The sequence below is a fragment of the Schistocerca nitens genome, chromosome 2 (assembly GCF_023898315.1).
Source record: "Schistocerca nitens isolate TAMUIC-IGC-003100 chromosome 2, iqSchNite1.1, whole genome shotgun sequence".
Lineage (NCBI taxonomy): Eukaryota > Metazoa > Arthropoda > Insecta > Orthoptera > Acrididae > Schistocerca > Schistocerca nitens.
Window position 1 is genome coordinate 1,159,846,258 of NC_064615.1, and position 22,455 is coordinate 1,159,868,712.

Here is a 22,455-nt window from a genome sequence, read left to right on the forward strand (position 1 = left end):
TCATACTCTTTTCACTCCATGGAACTCTTAAGAATTTTCTTCCAATACCACAATTCCACGCCGTTCAGCCTTTCTTGCGATTCAGGTCTTACATCCGTATATCACAACTGACTATACAGATTTTTGTTGTAAAGTTACGTCTCTACTCCTTAAAACACTGCCAGAGTTGTAATTCCCCTCTCCTCAAAGCGGTAACTGTAGTGTCGGCAGACTTGCCAACACTACGCACACTAATTGAAAGAGGCGGCCAAGATGCACGCGTTAACTCACGAAGGATGGAGTGAGGTCTGAAACAGGAGACTTAATGAATGCTATAAAGAAAATTCGTAACTTCTGGACTACTTATCTTTTAATCCTTCCTTTGTATACATCGTTCTTGATGAGACATCTGGAGATAGTGGAGATACAAGTGAGACTCTTTAAATACAAGCTATCTAAGGCTAATGGCGCCTTGCTAGGTCGTAGCCATGGACTTAGCTGAAGGCTATTCTGTATCTCGGCAAATGAGAGCAAAGGCTTCGTCAGTATAGACGCTAGCAACGTCGTCGTACAACTGGGGCGAGTTCTCGTACGTCTCTCGAGACCTGCCGTGTGGTGGCGCTCGGTCTGCGATCACACAGTGGCGACACGCGGGTCCGACATGTACTAATGGACCGCGGCCGATTTAAGCTACCACCTAGCAAGTGTGGTGTCTGGTAGTGACACCACAGTAACGGTCTCTTGATTTCGTAGCTGCATTCAACATCACAGAAATTACCTCCATTTTTGCTCCTCCCGTATGCCATGAAGTGATACGTGCAGTTGCATAATTTTCGTTTTCTTGACGTTCTAACTCAGATCAGCCTCTGTACTTCCTCCTTTCACTTTGAGTAAGAGGATGTTTAACTCTCTTCCACCTTCTGCAATCGGCCGGCCGAAGTGGCCGTGCGGTTCCAGGCGCTACAGTCTGGAGCCGCGTGACCGCTACGGTCGCAGGTTCGAATCCTGCCTCGGGCATTGATGTGTGTGATGTCCTTAGGTTAGTTAGGTTTAAGTAGTTCTATGTTATAGGGGACTGATGACCTCAGCAGTTCAGTCCCATAGTGCTCAGAGCCAAGCCTTCTGCAACCAGTATGGGGTCATCTGCATTTGTAAGATATCTGTCTCAGCTATTTGAATTCCAGTTTATTCTTCATCTATCCCAGCATTCCTCATAGTGTCCACTGTTGAGCCAACTGACTTTGATCCTTTCCCGTCGCAAGGCTGAACTCACCTTGGTAGAGTTACAGGCACGTGTCATTGTGGGTGGTGGTGTTGGGGGAGGGGGGGGGGTGTAAAATCGGAGCGGGGACAGATGGAGAATCATTCTTTGGGGGGGGGGGGGGGGTTACTACCGCAAATAGGGTGACTGACGTTTGATATGGGCTGATAGTTATGCCCGATACCTGGGACCGAGATTCATAGCAACCACTCCTTAAGAAGGTGCGTCTTAACATGTTAACGTTAAAGGCCGGCAGTATCAATAAGCTCCATTCACGTACGTAAGCAATTGACAACAATAACTAAAATCTTACGTCACATTTTAATTATTTCATCTGCCTTACTCTTTACTATGTCATATTCATTTGTTTAAGAATGACTGTACTAATATGAAAGGCAAGAACATAGGAATGCAAAAGCGAATTTTAGATAAATCCTCAAGCATTTCTAGTTCCCTGCAGTAGTTATTCCCTAATTCTAGTCGCAAATTCTAGCTGCAAAGGCATCGTGCTACGCAGTTTCCTTCTTTTGTTTGGTGAAAACAATTTTTGGTTTCTTTTGTGTATCCGTGCGACGTTGGGCAGATTTGATGGTCATAGACGAGGGGCGTTCAATAGGTAACGCAGCGTTTCTTTTCTGAAAGCAGGTTGGTTCTATTCAGGATTCTATTAAACCTTATTATTCCCCACTCTTTTGGCACAAATCCCTATTTTTCAACATTATTTCCGTTCAATGTGACGGCCTCGCACCACCTCGCTGGGCTCGCTGGGAGAGGCAGTATGTTGACATGGTACGACTCTACTGGACGACATCGGAGGCATTGGACCCAACAAATGTCGGGAGGTGCGAGATCCTGGCCGTACGGTGGCTGAGGAGGAACAGCCCAACGAAGTTCTGTACTCTCGGGTGCGCATACTTGTGTGAGGGCTTAGATTGTCTTGGAGAAGGAGCAGTTTGTTTGCATTTTTGTGGCGTCGAGCACACTGAATTCGTTCAGTTTCCTGAAGGTAACAGAACACAGTTCAAAGTTGATCGTTGCCCCGTGAAGTAGGGCAGCAAACAGAATAACCCCTTGAGAATCCCAAATGGCCGTCGCCATGACTTTATCGTCTGAGGATGCGGCTTTGTTCTTCACAGGAGATGTGGTGTGGCGTGACTCCATGGACTGCTGCTTTATTTCCGGTTCGAAGTGATGAACCCGTGTTTCATCGCCTTTGTGGCTGTTCTTACAAATAATTGCCTCGATCAACCTCTTAACGGGCAAGCAATTCCACGCAGACGGTTCTTCGTAGTTATTTTTTGGTCACCTGTCAGTCGCCAAGGAACCCACATCTTTCAGTACTCCAATTGGAGAACGACTGCGTATTTGACTGCGATCCGTCGATCAGCTCGAATGAGAGTGGCTACTCGTTGCAACAGATGAAGCGTGACAGCTGTGTGCGGCCGCCCAGACCGCGGGAGATCGCAAGGTTTCGCGACCTTATTTGCGATGATGGCAAACGCCTCACCCTACGACTAATCCTACTTTCGTTCAGCGCCAGGTCTTCGCAGACATTTTGCAATCTATTACGAATACCTGTGAGTCTCTGGTTTTCCGACGAAGGAAACTCAACAACAACTCTCTGCTTGCAACGCACCACTTGTTACAGACGCCATTTTGAATTCTACGTATGGCGCCGCCAGATGTTGAAACTTCATAAAACTACAGGGGTGAAGCGGAAAGTAGATTTGATGGAGTCGTCCATCTTTAGTACAAAATATAAGAGACTAGCGAAGCACTGGTTGAAGTAAGCGAAGACGAAAATACGAACATAATGGGTGCACGTGAGGATGGCAATTTGGCTGACTTTATCAGTGCTTTCCTTTGTTGTAAGAAGGCCAATATTTGTTCTGTCTCACGGCGAAATAGCTAGCCAAATGCAAACCAGTATTATTGCGGGTCCTATTTCACATGCTATCGTCTGTCCACTTAGTCTTGTTTCTTGAGAGCCACAGTTCCGTTAGGAATTTTTTGACTTAATTCTATACGTTTCGTGCCTTTTGCAACTTCTGCCATAGTCGGCGATCTACCACTGTTCAGCGTTGCAGCGAACAGTCCGTCAGTTCGCGACTAACAGGTGAGCGGGTATTTCTTTATCTTTGTGGTGTGCTGTCAATATATACCACATGTGAAGATAACAGTCTACGTACATACGCACTGACACAAAACTTTTCTCTCCCGCCTATCATGTGAATTACAGCAAGCAATCGGTACGAAGCGCAAAGCGTGCACATTAGACGTAATGCGAGATCTCTATTAGCCTCTGCTCCCTGCCTGTCACACCCTTCCCCCCTCCCGCCCCCGCGGCGGTCGTTGTGCTCCTCCCTCCGCACTGCACGCTTGCCTCTGCTCACGGAACGAGAAAGAGGGAATACATTTTAGTTGTACACTCTGCAAGTGACATCACTTAATTCTGGTTGACGTATTTAATTTTGGAGTTATAGTTCAAAATAATTTAGACTGTAAATCTTTCACTTCTGTTGTACTCACTTGTTTCCCATATCTGGCTCTGTCTCAAATACGTATTTACATCAAAAAGAGCTATAATTATGTGTGGCATGTGAAAATAAGACGTCAAGGACTAATGACCGCCTGTAAATAGAAGATGGGGCGCTTTCCTGCTTGTTTCTTCGTCACTACTTCTACAGGGTTATCACAAAGTCCCATTAACCCCTATGTATTGCAGGGAAGCTACGTTGTTCTCTTTTTCTTGTAGGCAGTCACATATATCTAAATCATGGCTGATGAGCGCACTTGCACCATCTAGGAACGGATCGTGATGAGCATGTGTGTTCACGAACGACCTCATACAGCAAAATCAATAAGAAATATTCGTCTAGATTTCAATGCAATGTTTCATAAATATTTCCTACCAAACCTAACAATTTTACGGTGTGAGAAAAACCAATTTCATCTCAATGTATAAAACATGAGATGCGATCAGGAAGACTATAAATACTAATGCAAAATTATCTGGAGGATGCAGTGCCTGTCGAACGTTCGCTAAAAGAAGTCCATTCGTAAGCGGTCATCGGAATTGGGAGTTCCATACTCTACATTACAAAATCATATGAGGAATGATTACAAGCTAAAGGCATTCAAACCTTCGTTTGCCAAGGAAATGAATGGTAACGACACCCGAAAAGTCATTAGGCTTGTGTGGGGGTGAATGGTTGATGACTTAGCAACTATTCCTTCAAGGCACAAATTGTTTTTCTCGGACAAGTGTGTAATATATCGCAGTGCAAGAGCCAGAAACGTTTCTGGAGTAAAGAAGACCAATATTTTTATGACTAACGTGAACACAACCCACCATATGTCATGACATTGGCTGCAATGTCTGTAACCCACTTGGTAGCTCCATATTTCTTCAACGGTTCTGTGAATCACACTGCGTATCTCACCATGTTACGCGATTTGTTTATTCCGTATCTGCAAGATCGGGGACTGCTCGGTCGTATGTGGTTTCAGCAGGATAGGGTACCAGTCCATTCTGTTATCGCCATTAGAGAAAGCTTCAATGAGACATTTCATTACAAACGGACTGGATGTCGTTCTGTCCATTCGCGTGTACTTTTGAAGTGGCCGCTTCGAAGTCCTGATCTGTCATCCTGTGTGCAATGCGTTTTATGGGGTTCATTAAGCCGAAGGTTTCTGTCACACGTTGCGAGACAGATGAATTCTGTTCGACGTACGTTTACTGCCATCATGCCAGCAATTTGGAGAATTTCACATCTTACATGTAAGACATCATACTGTGTTGTGAAAACCATGGCGTACACAGACACCCTGGAATAAATAATTAAGAACAGTCAGTCACACAACCTCAAAGTTGTCCTCTGTCATGTTTCCATATAAACACCCCACCTAAGAATATACGGACATGCCATAGGGGGAATGGGAATTTGTGATCACTCATTGGTCTTCCGAGTAATCCATGCTTCAAAATTCTAAGCTGAATGACGGCTCAGCTTTTTTTTTTTTTTTTTTTTTTTTTTGTCATCAGTCTATTGACTGGTTTGATCCGGCCCGCCACGAATTCCTTTCCTGTGCTAACCTCTTCATCTCAGAGTAGCACTTGCAACCTACGTCCTCAATTATTTGCTTGACGTACTCCAATCTCTGTCTTTCTCTACAGTTTTTGCCCTCTACAGCTCCCTCTAGTACCATGGAAGTCATTCCCTCATGTCTTAGCAGATGTCCTATCATCCTGTCCCTTCTCCTTATCAGTATTTTCCACATATTCCTTTCCTCTCCGATTCTGCGTAGAACCTCCTCATTCCTTACCTTATCAGTCCACCTAATTTTCAACATTCATCTATAGCACCACATCTCAAATGCTTCGATTCTCTTCAGTTCCGGTTTTCCCACAGTCCATGTTTCACTACCATACAATGCTGTACTCCAGACGTACATCCTCAGAAATTTCTTCCTCAAATTAAGGCCGGTATTTGATATTAGTAGACTTCTCTTGGCCAGAAATGCCTTTTTTGCCATAGCGAGTCTGCTTTTGATGTCCTCCTTGCTCCGTCCGTCATTGGTTATTTTACTGCCTAGGTAGCAGAATTCCTTAACTTCATTGACTTCGTGACCATCAATCCTGATGTTAAGTTTCTCGCTGTTCTCATTTCTACTACTTCTCATTACCTTCGTCTTTCTCCGATTTACTCTCAAACCATACTGTGTACTCATTAGACTGTTCATTCCGTTCAGCAGATCATTTAATTCTTCTTCACTTTCACTCAGGATAGCAATGTCATCAGCGAATCGTATCTTTGATATCCTTTCACCTTGTATTTTAATTCCTCTCCTGAACCTTTCTTTTATTTCCATCATTGCTTCCTCGATGTACAGATTGAAGAGTAGGGGCGAAAGGCTATCGCCTTCTCTTACACCCTTCTTAATACGAGCACTTCGTTCTTGATCGTCCACTCTTATTATTCCCTCTTGGTTGTTGTACATATTGTTCAAATGGTTCAAATGCCTCTGAGCACTATGGGACTCAACATCTTAGGTCATAAGTCCCCTAGAACTTAGAACTACTTAAACCTAACGAACGTAAGGACATCACACACACCCATGCCCGAGGCAGGATTCGAACCTGCGACCGTAGCAGTCCCGCGATTCCGGACTGCAGCGCCAGAACCGCTAGACCACCGCGGCCGGCTGTACATATTGTATATGATCCGTCTCTCCCTATAGCTTACCCCTACTTTTTTCAGAATCTCGAACAGCTTGCACCATTTTATATTGTCGAACGCTTTTTCCAGGTCGACAAATCCTATGAAAGTGTCTTGATTTTTCGTTAGCCTTACTTCCATTATTAGACGTAACGTCAGAATTGATCTCTCGTCCCTTTACTTTTCCTAAAGCCAAACTGATCGTCACCTAGCGCATTCTCAATTTTCTTTTCCATTTTTCTGTATATTATTCTTGTAAGCAGCTTCGATGCATGAGCTGTTAAGCTGATTGTGCGATAATTCTCACGTCAGCTCTTGCCGTCTTCGGAATTGTGTGGATGATGCTTTTCCGAAAGTCAGATGGTATGTCGCCAGACTCATATATTCTACACACCAACGTGAATAGTCGTTTTGTGGCCACTTCCCCCAATGATTTTAGAAATTCTGATGGAATGTTATCTATCCTTTCTGCCTTATTTGACCGTAAGTCCTCCAAAGCTCTTTTAAATTCCGATTCTAATACTGCATCCCCTATGTCTTCTAAATCGACTCATGTTTCTTCTTCTATCACATCAGACAAATCTTCACCCTCATAGAGGCTTTCAATGTATTCTTTCCACCTATCTGCTCTCTCCTCTGCATTTAACAGTGGAATTCCCGTTGCACCCTTTATGTTACCACTGTTGCTTTTAATGTCACCAAAGGTTGTTTTGACTTTCCTGTATGCTGAGTCTGCCCTTCCGACAATCATATCTTTTTCGATGTCTTCACATTTTTCCTGCAGCCATTTCTTCTTAGCTTCCTTGCACTTCCTATTTATTTCATTCCTCAGCGACTTGTATTTCTGTATTCCTGATTTTCCCGGAACATGTTTGTACTTCCTCCTTTCATCAATCAACTGAAGTATTTCTTCTGTTACCCATGGTTTCTTCGCAGCTACCTTCTTTGTACCTATGATTTCCTTCCCAACTTCTGTGATGGCCCTTTTTAGAGATGTCCATTCCTCTTCAACTGTACTGCCTACTGCGCTATTCCTTATTGCTGTATCTATAGCGTTAGACAACTTAAAACGTATCTCGTCATTCCTTAGTACTTCCGTATCCCACTTCTTTGCGTATTGATTCTTCCTGACTAATGTCTTGAACTTCAGGCTACTCTTCATCACTACTATATTGTGATCTGAGTCTATATCTGCTCCTGGGTACGCCTTACAATCCAGTATCTGATTTCGGAATCTCTGTCTGACCATGATGTAATCTAATTGAAATCTTCTCGTATCTCCCGGCCTTTTCCAAGTACACCTCCTCCTCTTGTGATTCTTGAACTGGGTATTCGCTATTACTAGCTGAAACTTGTTACAGAACTCAATTAGTCTTTCTCCTCTTTCATTCCTTGTCCCAAGTACATATTCTCCTGTAACCTTTTCTTCTACTCCTTCTCCTACAACTGCATTCCAGTCGCCCATGTCTGTTAGATTTTCGTCCCCCTTTACATACTGCATTACCCTTTCAGTATCCTCATACACTTTCTCTATCTGTTCATCTTCAGCTTGCGACGTCGGCATGTATACCTGAACTATCGTTGTCGGTGTTGGTCTGCTGTCGATTCTGATTAGAACAACCCGGTAACTGAACTGTTCACAGTAACACACCCTCTGCCCTACCTTCCTATTCATAACGAATCCTACACCTGTTATACCATTTTCTGCTGCTGTTGGTATTACCCGATGCTCATCTGACCAGAAATCCTTGTCTTCCTTCCACTTCACTTCACTGACCCCTGCTATATCTAGATTGAGCATTTACATTTCCCTTTTCAGATTTTCTAGTTTCCCTACCACGTTCAAGCTTCTGACATTCCACGCCCCGACTCGTAGCACGTTATCCTTTCGTTGATTATTCAATCTTTTTCTCATGGTAACCTCCCTCTTGACAGTCCCCTCCCGGAGATCCGAATGGGGGACTATTCCGGAATCTTTTGCCAATGGAGAGATCATCATGACACTTCTTGAATTACAGGCCACATGTCCTGTGGATACACGTTACGTGTCTTTAATGCAGTGCTTTCCATTGCCTTCTGCATCCTCATGTCGTTGACCATTGCTGATTATTCCGCCTTTAGGGGCAATTTCCCACCCCTAGGACAAGAAAGTGCCCTGAACCTCTATCCGCTCCTCCGCACTCTTTGACAAGGCCGTTGGCAGAATGAGGCTGACTTCTTATGCCGGAAGTCTTCGGCCGCCAATGCTGATTATTTATCAAAATTTAGGCAGTGGCGGGGATCGAACGCGGGACCGAAGACATTTTGATTATGAATCAAAGACGCTACCCCTAGAGCATGAAACGAATTTTTTCCACAAATTATTAATAAAAAGGATTTTTCTTCACTTGCGAAGATTTCCAATCACAAAGTAACCGTAACATTTTTCCTCACGTACGCTTAAAAATAATATTTGACCGGGGAAAACATCTGAAAACCTATCACGAGCTTCTAGAACCCATTGCACGCAGAGTCGCCGCTCATTTGCTTTCCAAATGTGGACCAACAGACTTTTAAGTAATTGATCATTATGTTTCGGCTCATCAGTGTGTATAAAATAATAAGATTTTACCAATTGTTGGGAAGGCTTCGAGGAAAGCAATAGCTATCTGAGATCAGAGATAATAAAACCGAATGGCAGTTTATTCTAGCTATAGTAACGCTATATTAATCTGTGTCGTCTACCAGGATAACTGTCTAGGCCTGTACAGCACACGCCTTGGAGACTCATTCAAACCCCAGACAGGTCAGGCCAATGTTGCGCCGCTACTGCCGCTGTTAATCAACGGACGACAGCCTTCAGTGACATGAAATGTATTCGCAGTTGCGATTATGGGCAACCATCAGCTGTATAATGGAATGATTGTAACTGTCGTTGTACGGATATTACTACAGATCAGAACGATACAGATTAGCAGATGGGCGTTATCTCAAGCTAATTCCACAGATTCGAATACTGTAATACGCTGATATCTCCCTCATACCGCAGCACTACAGTTACTGTAATTGTCAGCCTGTGTCCCAGTTCGAGGTAGTTCCTGCTTATACGTATATAGGACGAAATTAGGCCTCCCTCGTGTGTGTGTGTGTGTGTGTGCTAAGAGATTCCACCTGTTTATTTTTCGTTCAAATTCCGTGAGCTGTGAACAACAGCTACGTGTCCTATCGCTAGTCTCAACAACTGGTTTATCTCGCAGTGTGTTTGCCGTTTCAACATGGCATTGCCTTATCTGCCCGCCTGTGAACGCCTAATACTATTAGTTTTCTTTGGCTACGTAGTCTATAGCTGGGCTCATGATAGGGCATACCGCCACACACTGTCTTTGCTATTTCATCATAGAACTGCCTCATCTGCCATCTTGGAACGTCGTAGACGGCTGGTTTGCTTTCAGCATTTTCCCAGAGTAGCGTATGATTCTTTTCTTTGTTGTACCTGCTGCCTCTTTCCCACTTTCATTGACTGGGCGTATCAAACTTAGTGAACTGAACAATGCTTTATCGAAAATTGTGTCAATATTGTGTGACAGTTTTACTTCTTATGCTACACGCAATTTGTACAACAAAAATGAGTAGTGGTTGCTTCTGTGAAGGTGCGCTAGTGCGATCGTACTGGCGCCATTTCTGCGCGCGTTCCATCGATTCTGGCCCTCGTCGTATCATCTTTGCTTGGTTGAGTGTTACCTCTGGAGCTGTGAAGTAAGGAGTGGTGTATGGAAGTCGCATCTGGACGGGTGTGTCTGAGTAGCTGGCGTACTGACGAATGCAGAGAGTTGAAACCGTTGACCGTTGGTTCGTAGGTCCCGCCTTTTCATGTAGCGTTTACCGTTGGTGCCGGTGAGCTGAGGGGGCAAAGAGCGGCTCTCGTCACGAAATGCATCAGTTAATTGTGGTGGGCTAAATACGCCGAGATGTACTGAACCTCTTGTTAGCAGCTACGAGCAGGAGGTCAGTGTTATCCAGTCCCTACTTGGAGTCCTGAAGCTATTGGCCTCCTTCGCATTAACGTGAAATCATGTACGAAGACTATTCAGTAACTACTGTACTTAAAGACTGTTAATTGTCCTACGATGCTAGCTGGCCACGAATCCGGTTCTTTTATGCCTTTCAGTGACACCTTTCGGGCCTGTGTGTGTCAGTCTGGAGGTTTCTTCAAGCGCCAAGCTTGCATTGTGCAATGTCAATCTGGTACCTGAAGTCACTGTTATCATTGATTATTTGACACTACTGAGTGTGATTTTTGTTTGTTGTAGACCTTATGGCCGAAAATTCAAAAATGGCGCTGAGCACTTTGGGACTCAACTTCTGAGGTCATCAGTCCCCTAGAACTTAGAACTACTTAAACCTAACTAACCTAAGGACATCACACACATCCAAGCCCGAGGCAGGATTCGAACCTGCGACCGCAGCGGTCGCGCGGTTCCAGACTGTAGCGCCTAGAACCGCTCGGCCACTCCGGCCGGCCCTTATGGCCGACCATCTGACATTTGGTGCGTAGCGAATTACAGTGTCATTCAGTCACCAAGACGCCCCAGTAAAGGTACTGCTTCAATTATTATGTAATTATTCTTTTAAATGACTTTTTACGTTGTTCCTTGTTATTTGTAGGAAGGTTAACTTCCAATGTTTATGAACGGGGTGCTCCTATACTGAAGTTTTAATAGTTGGTTTCCTTGGAAATAATTTTAAATGTCAGCTTATATACTACTGTGTATGTTAATTTCTGTCAAACTTGTCTGCTGTTTGTCCTTTGGTATATGTTGACAGCTATGTATCGGCAGCGGTTGACGCGTTGCTGTTCTGCTGGTCCGATGCAGGGACGCGTCTTCCTTCTGCTTCGGCGGCTTTCCCGTCATCGCACGAGGTCTAGGTGTTGGCAGGTCACACACGCTTCTGCGGATCTCCCATTTCAACCTCAAGCTGAGCAGTTTATTTCCATTCTTTTGGTAACATGGCTTTGGTCATTTGAGAAAGTAATTTTGTCAGTGTTTCTGTTATTGCAAGATTCTTGTGGGAATGTGATGAAAGCCTTTGGGCAAACTGAGCAGAGTTTTTTGATTTCTTTAAAGATATTATGGGTTTAATTGTCATTACCATTTTAGTAGGGGCCCGGTAGTTTATTTTGTTTTAGGGGCCCAGTAGCTTATTAAGTACTTGATTTGTGTGTAACAGCGTTGTAGCCAATCAGTCAAGTATTACAGTTTGCACGGTTCTTACACGACGATTGCGTTTGGCCAGCTTGTCCTTTTCTTGTCTATATGGGACGAGAATAACAATGTCTTATGGCACCAAAGTGTTGTCGTTTGCCTTACGCTCCCCATTATTGTTAGTAAAAGGAATATTTAACATGATCGTGTACCACCTAGCGTGAGGTGGCTAATAGACTTTGGACACCAACATTATATGTACTTGTGTCCAATGTTTGCCTCGGAGCAGGTCTGGAGCTTACTGATGCACTGGAGATGTATGCATTTTAACGTACTTTACTTGTCGTTTGTTCAACTTGAATTCAAGTCCTGTTGTGGGGTTAGCCCACAGTTGTGCTGCTAGATGTGCGGACTCAGCCCTGCCACCCGTTTATTTCATCTATTGTTTGTAATCGGTGTGTGTGAATCTCTAAGGAACCAAACCGCTTAGGTCATCGGCCCCTAGACTTAAACTCTACTTAAACTAACTTTAGCTAAGAACAACACACTCACCCATGCCCGAGGGAGGTCTCGAACCGCCGGCAGGAGGGGCCACGCACTCCGTGACATGACGCCTCAAACCGCGCGGCTACTCCACGCCCCTTTGTAATCGGGCCATAACTGTGTTGCACCGTTGACATGTTCTTATACTACCACTTGTAATTTTAAGTATAGTGCAAATGTCATTATGCATTGCGATATTACTTTTAAAACCTCAGTTATCTGTATTAATTTAGCAAGATTCTTGGTAACTTTTAGTTGGCTTGTGATAGAATGACTATTAAATAAAAATGTTTATTGAGGGGAATGATAGATGACTCACGAAGTTGGCCCACCTGATCCTTGCTCTGGGTCTCAAACATATGACACGATATAAACAAGACATCCAGCCGTGGTCAGAGAGAAACAGTAAGCGTACAAGAAGCCTTTTCAGCACCGGCTGTGTGCGTAATTTACCACCTGTTCGTATAAACTATAAATCTCTTTCCAGATCCTTTGCAGCATCATGATGTCTCAAGGTTCTTACTTGAACGGAGACGAACTGTGGCTCACTTACTTGTTGGAAGGTTTTCTCTGCAAATGCCGGCGCTGTTGATAAGAACATCGACCCCTCCTAAATTCTCTTTGATCCATTTGAAGGCCCGTAGAACATTCTCCTCGCAGCTGACGTCACATTGCAATGGATAGAGCCTACCCGGAGCGTCCTTCAGTTCTCGAGCCTGCAAGAAATAAACGACAGATTTGTGGAATCTGCACTGGACAGAAGAAAAAAAAATCATTAGGAGATAGATCAAGTTTGCCATTTAACAAACTTGAATTCTACACAAGTGAGTGCTGTAATTACATGAAGAAAGAAGCTGTTGCCACTAAGGATGATAATATTCTTGTTTCCCCAGAACCTCGGAATTCGTGAACACAGGTAGCCTCACTTAACTTGATCATGTATGTGAAGAAACTTAACATAGTCATTCAGTGTTAAGCTTTCGCCACTAACTAATCGAATTAAAGCACCAAGCAGGTAACAACCAAAAACTTACATTTTCAGAATTCTTCTAAGAACTTATAGCAAATCAGTATGAGAAATAAACAATTTTTAGGACTTTAGTTGGTGTTCTGCTCGTTGTTGTAATTTACTTAGTGCACCTAAAACTAAAAAACCACCTCTTCAACTGTCAGTAACCACAATTCAGATAGGATACCGTCTACGTCAGGTGTGCCGTACTATTGGAAGCCACATGGCCTGCTATTAACCTATTGTGAAAATCTTCCGCATTAGACTAGAATTGTTGGGAAGTAGGGCTGATGTGATTTGCGCTGTTAGATAGTTCGGTACCCAGTTTCTTTGAAGCTGACGTCGTAACATAATGTTGACCATTCTGCCGTTGCCTCAGCTAAATGTGGTTGATAATTGTCATGGTGAAGAAGGAATATTAAAGTGTGTCCCAATTGTTGCTCCTGTCGGGCAATCTGAGCAGCGCGTTATTCAACGAAACTTGGATTTATGGAGTTCTTGCGACGTAGCAAGTCATCTTAGGACGACCTGCACTATATAATTTGCAGTTTTTTCTCCAAGCAGCCCTCGCAACGGGCAAGAAAGTATTCATGGAATCGGTACATATCAAGAGTCCGCCAACTTGTTTCATATTGTATGATCTGTCAGAAAGGAGGTAACATAGGTGTTAGCCCGGATTTTTCTGTGGGTCCCAGACAGAAGCGGCTCATATTTATCTTTGCAAAGTACACAGCTTCTGCAAGCATGCCTCATGTCATCGAGCCACCTGTGAACAACTATTTGCCAGGCTTTCCAAAAGCAGTATCATTTCGACATGGTTGAGTCTCAAGTCGCTTGTATATATCGCTGCTTTTCTGACTTCATTATCTTGTACTGAATAACGAACGCGAACTGGAATATCTATTCCTTGACATCAAATTACCCCAGTTCAGGGTATATTCAATTGGATATATGTATACCAAGAACGTACAGTACAAGACTATGAAAAGCCCGAGCATGTTGCTATGAACTGGAGCCAAGTGGACTGTCTACAGCAGAAACTTCGTCAGTTCGGTGCAGGGCTTACCTGAAGAATCCACGAGCTACGGAGACTCGTACAGTTACCCCAGTGTCCACCAAAGACCAGAAGCGGCCAAGAGGGAAGAGAGGGCGTGTGCAACACGTTTTGTTGAGTGTGACTCGAAATTCCCAAAGATCTCCAGATAAAAATTCGTAATCTGAAAACCCAGTAACTGAAACCGATGTAATATCAAATATGGGACGTGAGATTCCTTAAGTGTTAGTTGTCATCTGCCGGAGCGAGAGCTTCAAATAACTCTCACATAACACTAGACACGCCGTTCACCAGTAAAGGGAATATGCATCGCAAAGTTGGGACAGAAACTCTCCTCGTGGTTGGGCGAGCAAAATTATTAGGTTAGGCGAAATTCAAATAAAACGTAACTGCTAGTACACACAGACGAAAGTATTTAACGGTGATCCAGTTAGTCTGATAACTGCATGCTTGCACATGATGTCAGAATTAGAAGCGCCTGTCGTAAAGCCATTCAACATAGCATAAATTGAATTACACGGATGTAGCTCAACTATACATTAGCAGAAAGGGGCTACTTTCATGTAGCTAGTACAAACCATGAAACTTTCACTTACATTATCGACAGTAAGAACAAACAATCTTGTAAAGTAATATTAAATCCGTCATCAGATAACTCCTCCGAAAAACGAGTTTCAAAACAATCGCGTGAGAGAAACACTTTAGCCCTGCTGACAACAAGAAAAGTAGAAGATGTTGAATCCGCCGACAAAGAGATAGTGATTCGCGAACATGGTTAGCGATGTTGGTCACCAAGAGAAAACATTTATAAAGAAATCAAGGGGATCATTCGCAAATATTGGAACTGATAGACAGTTCTACCTAAAAGACGCAATAGAGCCCTTACTCCAAATTCCAAAATCATAGACGAGTTGTGGCTGATGTTCAGACTTACTATAGATCTCTGTGTAGGTAATAAAAAGACAACGATGCCCTGTTTTGGTTAAACAGTAAGACTACATTTTGAAATCGGTGCAAATTAAATTTTGTTACACTCTTGATAAGGAACAAATACCGTATCTTTTACTACTGTCTCTGACTCAATTGCTCTCCATGTTCTCGCACTGTTTTGCATGATACAGCCGTAGGTCTTCTCAATAGTAGAGAGTTCTCGACAAAGGTTACAGTATACTGATCACGTAAACTTTACCGATTAAGATGTTTCGGTTTGGAGGGAAATGATCGACTCAGTAATTCAAGTTGTAGTAATTGCACAGGTCACTCTTGTTTTCACATCATGCACGGGCTCTTGACGTAATTGCTGAATATACTACTGGCCATTAAAATTGCTACACCAAGAAGAAATGCAGATGATAAACGGGTATTCATTGGACAAATAAATTATACTAGAACTGACATGTCATTACATTTTCACGCAATTTGGGTGCGTAGATCCTGAGAAATCAGTACCCAGAACAACCACCTCTGGCCGTAATAACGGCCGTAATACGCCTGGACATTGAGTGAAACAGAACTTGGATGGCGTGTACAGGTACAGCTGCCTCTGCAGCTACAACACGATATCACAGTTCATCAAGAGTAGTGACTGGCGTATTGTGACGAGCCAGTTGCTCGACCACCTTTGGCCAGACGTTTTCAATTGGTGAGAGATCTGGAGAATGTGCTGGCCTGGGCAGCAGTCGAACATTTTCAGTATCCAGAGAGGCCCGTACAGAACCTGCAACATGCGGTCGTCCATTATCCCGCTCAAATGTAGGGTTTCGCAGGGATCGAATGAAGGGAAGAGCCACGAAGAGTATCGATTTAATTAATTATTCAATCGATATTATGGAGTGAGGGAGTATTTCCAAGACATCCACAGTTGCGGGTTTATCAGGTATCCAGTACTTCGTTCATATCAAACAAGGGAATAGTGGGGTACACAACACACTCTGCCTACTTCTTGCTGAATGTATTAATGTCTTTGTTCCATCTGCTACAGGCTTCCATAGCAGCGGAAGTGTGAGAACAAATGTACATAGCCACTAACAGAGTTTCATCTGCGTGAGTGTTGAGGGGGACAGGTGCGTTTGGAAGGGAGGAAGTGTGGGGAGGATATCTTGGTGTGTGTATTCGCATACGTTGGTACACACAAACAGGAAGTATTCTCTTGAGAGAGAGAGGAGGACAGGAAGTGAGCCTGGTATCAATCTGGGACGGATGCCACTACCTGATCCTTTGTCTGTGGAGCATTATCGCGATCTCGTAGCTGGGGCAGTCCCTGGCCAGTGGCGGGCGCTGTGCAGTGTGGTCAGTCTGGCAGTCAGCGACATGATCAACAGTTTAGTTTCGCCAGATATGTTTAGGGCGTTCTGTGACAGAGTAATTACGTGTGGTGAGTGTTCGATGACAGCATTCCTTGCATGATTGGAATAAAGAAGCACCACAATAATTTAAAATTTCCATACTGCATCGTCAACCACAAATATTGAATAAACAATATTCCACACATTGCATCGTCCAGCAGAAATTGTTTAAACAATATTTCATATGGAGCAATCGATATCTCGCCAATTAGCTAATCAACTGAGTTCTTTCCTACTAATTTCTAGTATGGGGAGGGGAGGGAGAGTGAGGGCGGTGTGGCTAGAATATTACCCAGATGGCATGGATTTAACCAGTTAATAAATTTAATTAGTCAATTAATTTGACATCAGATGTGATTTCTATGGGCGAAAAGAATTCGTAGACGGGTGGAGGAAGAGGCAGATGAAGGGGATGTTGAGGGGTTTTTCTCAGGAGGGCAGAGTATCCTCAGGGGATCATAAATGAACCCCAAGGATGTCATAAATCAATTTAAAGACCAATATGTTAAGGCGAGGTTGAGGGGGTGGCGTTACATGAAAAATCTCTTAGCAGTATAATATGTTAACGTCATAAATCAATCAACTGCCACAATTTAATTAAGTTGCATATCAATTTGGTATCGAAAGTGAACCAGCACCAAGGCTGCCGTATTACTGCTGTAACCTCTAACATCACCTGTTCACGCGCAGTATACTTCCTTCTGGTGTTTCACGTGGGTCTTTTCTATGAACACTCCAAATTTTACGTTGAATGTTGACACATTTGTTCCCTCCCTAGTTACAAGTCCACTCCAGTGTGTAGCACACGGTTATTATATGACGGAATGTTCAAGCAAATACTCTCCTGAAGTGTTAAATTGATTCCAAGATCAATGATTCAGGCTGTGGGCAAGTCAATTTTGTATAACATCCTTTTTTCCAGGAGTTCTGAACCTATAAGGTATGCCGAGCTAAGAAGTGTAGAAACTCTGATAGAACTATAGATTTGTGGGTGGATCGTGAGTCACGACCTGCGACTGGATATTTCAGTCAGTAGAGTATTTACCAGTTTGGGGAAAGGTTTTTGGTTCGAGTCCTAGTCTGGTACAAACGGCGTTTCAGATCTGCACGTATTCTGTTGCAGACTAAAATTCTTTCTGGACGTCAGGAAGACACTGCAAAAGTCGTTAGCTGCCCTGAAATTGAACGCTGAAACTGCTTGGGGGTGGGGGGAGGGAGGCGAGATGGACGGCTGCTATATCCTATCCATGAGGTTCAGAAGTGCATGCATGCGTGTCTGAAAGGACAGTGTATCGTCCTTCTTATCACGACAGGCACTGCACTATCGAGCCGGCCGTGGTGGCCGAGCGGTTCTAGGCGTTTCAGTCCGGAACCGCGCGACTGCTACGGTCGCAAGATCCAATCCTGCCTCGGGCATGGATGTGTGTGATGTCCTTAGGTTAATGAGGTTTAAGTAGTTTTAAGTTCTAGGGGACTGATGACCTCAGACGTTAAGTCCCATAGTGCTCAGAGACATTTGAACGAACTGCACTATCGAATTTATTTGGCAACGCTGGACAGCGACTTTCAGTTAAACTTTCCTCCCCTGTACGGGAATTACAAAATGTGTGTACGAGTACAGGTTGTGTTGCAGGAAAGACGACATATGGAAGTTTAGGTCTGGCCATGAGTCGTTCACGGATAGCGAAAGTGGTAAACGTGAATGCTCATATAAAGTTGGAAGTCCAGGTTTGAATCTCGGGTGGGCACAAATTTTCACTGTCGTCATTCACTTAAGCTGATGGTTCTTCGCATTCGCTAATGTGAATAAATTTTATGTATTTCATAACGGCTGTAGTCACCACAATGCCAGGCATGCATGCATGTCCGAAAGCACATTGCATCGTTCTTCTTAACAACACACGCAGAGCAATATCGTAAAACTGGAAAGGAAGCTACCCATCTAGGCTGAGGCACAAATTTCTTGTCACAGTCAATAGCTACAATCCTGTGCTGACAGATCGAAACTTTCAGCGGAATCAAGAACCGAAAATTCAATTCCTCTTCTATGCTTGCTCTGCTGCTCTTTGCATTGATTGCAGGAACAGTGTACAATACCATAGCTAGGACAGGTAAAGTGGGATATAAAAAATTACTTGTCCTTATTATGATCAGTTTTATATTGGCCAATCAGGCAGAGGGATAGCAATTTTGCTGGCAGAACATGAAATCAACAGGTGGTCGCAGAATGATTACCCCACATTCGCTGAACATGTACTGAGAAGACTCCAGCTACCAGTTATTGTCCCATTTCACTTAGCAGACTAAGGCCAGAAACTCAGTGTATTGGAAGCCCTGGAAATCAACATACATCTGGCCCACAATTATAATTTAATATCAAATGATGAAAGACCGCTCGATACTTCTCCTCCTCTAAACTTCTCTTAATCCTTTCAGATTTCCATTCCATCTAACGCTGCCAACTTTATTAACATTCTTCCAGTTTCCTGTATTTACTTTTATTTTATTGTAATCGTGTAAGTACTTCATAAATTCTGTTGTTATAGTTGTCTAATTTATCTTTTACTCTGTTTCTGTCTCACTTTTCGTATGTAATACCTCCTCAAGCTACTTTTTGTTAGTCTTGACAAATACCAATTTTATTGGGGTAGTTAATTTGATGTAAATTGTATATACGCAGTCTGAAGTGACGAATGGAAGTTTGTACCTGCGTCTCTCCACTGTTCGAGTTTAGAGGCTGTGCCAAGTGGGCTGAGAAGTGAATGGGAGGTTGGTTGAGGATGGAGGCTTGCTGGGGTAGGCCCTGCAGTTCTGCAAAGCCACTCCGCCAGGGCGATGCAGTGGTTAGCATGCCTGCCTAACTAGCAGGACACTCGCGTTTGAATCCCGGCCTTTGTACAAATTTCCGTCCGTTACGTCTGTCTCCATACATACACAATAGATGTTTGAGACTTGAAAAAATTGTTTAGGAACGATGAAGTTTCATTTGATTGATATAAATTGTTACATAGGCAGTGTTCGTGAGGTTATTGTTAATGCTTTTCCTTGTTTGCTCATTTTGTATCTGTTCACTGTTAAAATTTTTACCTTTTTAATTGCGTTGCTACCGCACTGTCAAAGATGATATTTATTATGTGTTTTTGCCTCAGTCTAGATGAGTAACATATTTTCGAATATTGTTTACAAATATTGTAACTCGTTAGATGATGATAGTGTTTTAAAGTCTAATGATGGCCTTCTACACCGGCCAACTAAATAAATTAATTCTGTAGAACATACACAACATTGTGTTTTCATGCATTACATTGCACTACTAGGAAACGACAAGAAACAGTTAACAAAAGAGGTCACACTTTAACGTGAAGCTTACACTTTTCAGTTTTGGTATTTTAAAATATTTTTCGTGTTCGTGTTACTGTCGACGTTCGTTCGTTATTTCTTGCTACTGAAAATTTCGCCATTTTAATAAGATCGTCGTTGTAACAACATGATCTAAACCACTTCGACAAGAACGAAAAGACACTTTGTCAACAAAACACACGAACGATATCTACAACTGAGACTTAGAAACAAAATCATCTGAAACATCAATTATGCAACACGCTGCATCACACTTAAAGTTATTTATTGTCGGCGCCCGCTGTTCACTAGACAGCACATCTCTCACCTTACAACCTTAACCCAGCTAGCCACGTATTAAGTGGATTAAGGGCTGCCAAGACCCATCGTGGTTTAATAAGAAAATTCGGAATATTGCACAACGATCAAAACAGAAACGGAACTGACGACAGGCAAAAGTTAGTAGAAATTCTTGCATCTGTCAGAAGAAGCAAGAAGCACACAAATTCCACTTCCATACCTTAGCAGATCTTGACGAGGCCTGGAGAAATTTCTGGCCGTGCATAAAATCAGCAACTGAGTCGAAGGCTTCTATTTAGTCACTCATCGAACAGTCCAGTCTGGTGTGACAACAGAAGACAGTAATGGAAACAGTAATTTTAATTTTGCTTTTAAAAAATTACTCAAGGCGGAATATAGTACAGACATCATCGGTTGACCGTCACACAAACCCCAGTACAGGAAACATAGTCATAGTCATCTCTGGTATAGATAAGCTTCTGAAAAAGCTGAAAAGAAATCAGTCGCCGGGTCCGTACGGAATGCGGTATTCGGTGTTACGGGGAGTACTCTTGGACACTGGTCTGTTACCTAGCTCGCATAATCTCCCACCCACAGCGAAGTCTCAAGTGAATGTAAAAAAAGCGCAGGTGAGTCGTGCTTGTAAGAAGAGTAGATGAACGGATCCGTAACGCTATCGAGCAAAATAATAAATCTCCTTTGGACAGAAAAGTTTCTGTCCGCAAATCAGCACAGATTGAGAATGCACCGCTCGTGAAAAATTCAACTTGTCCTTTTCTTGTATGAAAACCTGCAAACCATTCATGAAAGGCAACAGGCAAATTCAACTTTTTTAGATTTCCAGAATGCATTCCACGCAATGCTCTATTGTGTTTTAATGAAGGTCCGACAATATACAACACTACCTTGTACGTTGCTCCAGAGGGCAAATGAGACGAGATTATTACCTGGAGTATGTCAGGGACGAGTGATGGAACCTGTCTTATTCTCTATATATGGATAAAAGATGTGATGGATAAGGCAACTGTTTGCTGACTACACTGCAATGTAAGGGACAGTGTTTTCGTTGAGTGTGTTAGAGGCTACAGGATGAGTCGGAGATAATATCAATTTGGTATGATGAATGAGAGCTTGCTAAAAATGTAGAAAAGTGTCAATTAATGCAAATGAGTAGGGATAACACTGCTGTCTTGTTCGGTACACTATTAGTGTTGTGCTGAAGGACACAGACACGGAGATTAGACAGCCTGTAACAGGTGTAGTTGCGGATATTCTCATACAAAGGACCTTGATGTGTACACACACCAGCGTGCTGGTTGTTGTTTCTCTGCTTGGAACAGTCTTCCCACAAACACATCAGAAACTTTACGACCTGAGGCTTACTGCAGGACCATACTGCACCATTAAGAGTATTATGCCTGTCAGTATACACTAAGCCTTTTGCGTCTACACGTCCACACTTCACACCTGAAAATATATGATTTGTACTGACTATGACTTTTAGTCTGCAGTGACATGAATAAAGATATAATATTGTTCAGTACGCTGTCCTCAGCTAGCAGTAGAAATATCAGCACGTACTTAAAGCAAGTCCCTCTAACAAAGGGCTCACCTTCAGAGGACGTCATGTTTCCAAGTGGAGAAGGAATTAGCATATTTTTTTCAAAATATAAGAGGTATTAGAGGCAAAGTTAGTGAACTGCTTATAGATTATTGGTATATCGGAGCACCACTTAAATAATTTCACACTTCAGAGGCTTCCTTTACCAGGATACAGATTAGCTGGCTGTTTTTCATCCCTTGCGGGATGGAGGAGTGGCTATGTACGTAAAAAACAGAATTCCATGTGAGTCCATAGACGTATCACAGCACTGCACTGAACACATATTTGAATGTTGAGCAGGGGCAGTTGAACTTAGTGACACTAAACTGCTAATTAATGTTGTTTGAGGTCCCCCAACTCTGACTTCAGATCATTTCTGCACAAGCTAGAGAGGGATCCTGATTCACTTTGTAGGAAGTAGTAGAAATTAATTGTATGTGGTGACTTCGATATAAATTTTCTAAATGATGGTGCCAGGAAAAGGATGTTGGTAGACCTCCTAAATTCATATGATCTGATACAGGCGGTGTTCTTTACAACTAGCGTGTAGGGAAACAGTAGCACAGCCATAGGCAATATTTTTATTCATTCTTCATTACTAGATGGGCATTCTGTTAGAA

The 22,455-nt window shown here is 43.0% G+C and overlaps 1 protein-coding gene across 1 annotated transcript in view; it reads right to left on the reverse strand.

Moving 5' to 3' along the window:
• LOC126235614 (dehydrogenase/reductase SDR family member 11-like) overlaps positions 1–22,455 on the reverse strand; it is a 160,488-nt gene that overhangs the window by 133,003 nt on the left and 5,030 nt on the right. Inside the window, exon 2 of the mRNA XM_049944326.1 lies at positions 12,739–12,901. Within this exon, the coding sequence (XP_049800283.1) occupies positions 12,739–12,901 (163 nt within the window). The remainder of the gene's footprint in view (positions 1–12,738; positions 12,902–22,455) is intronic.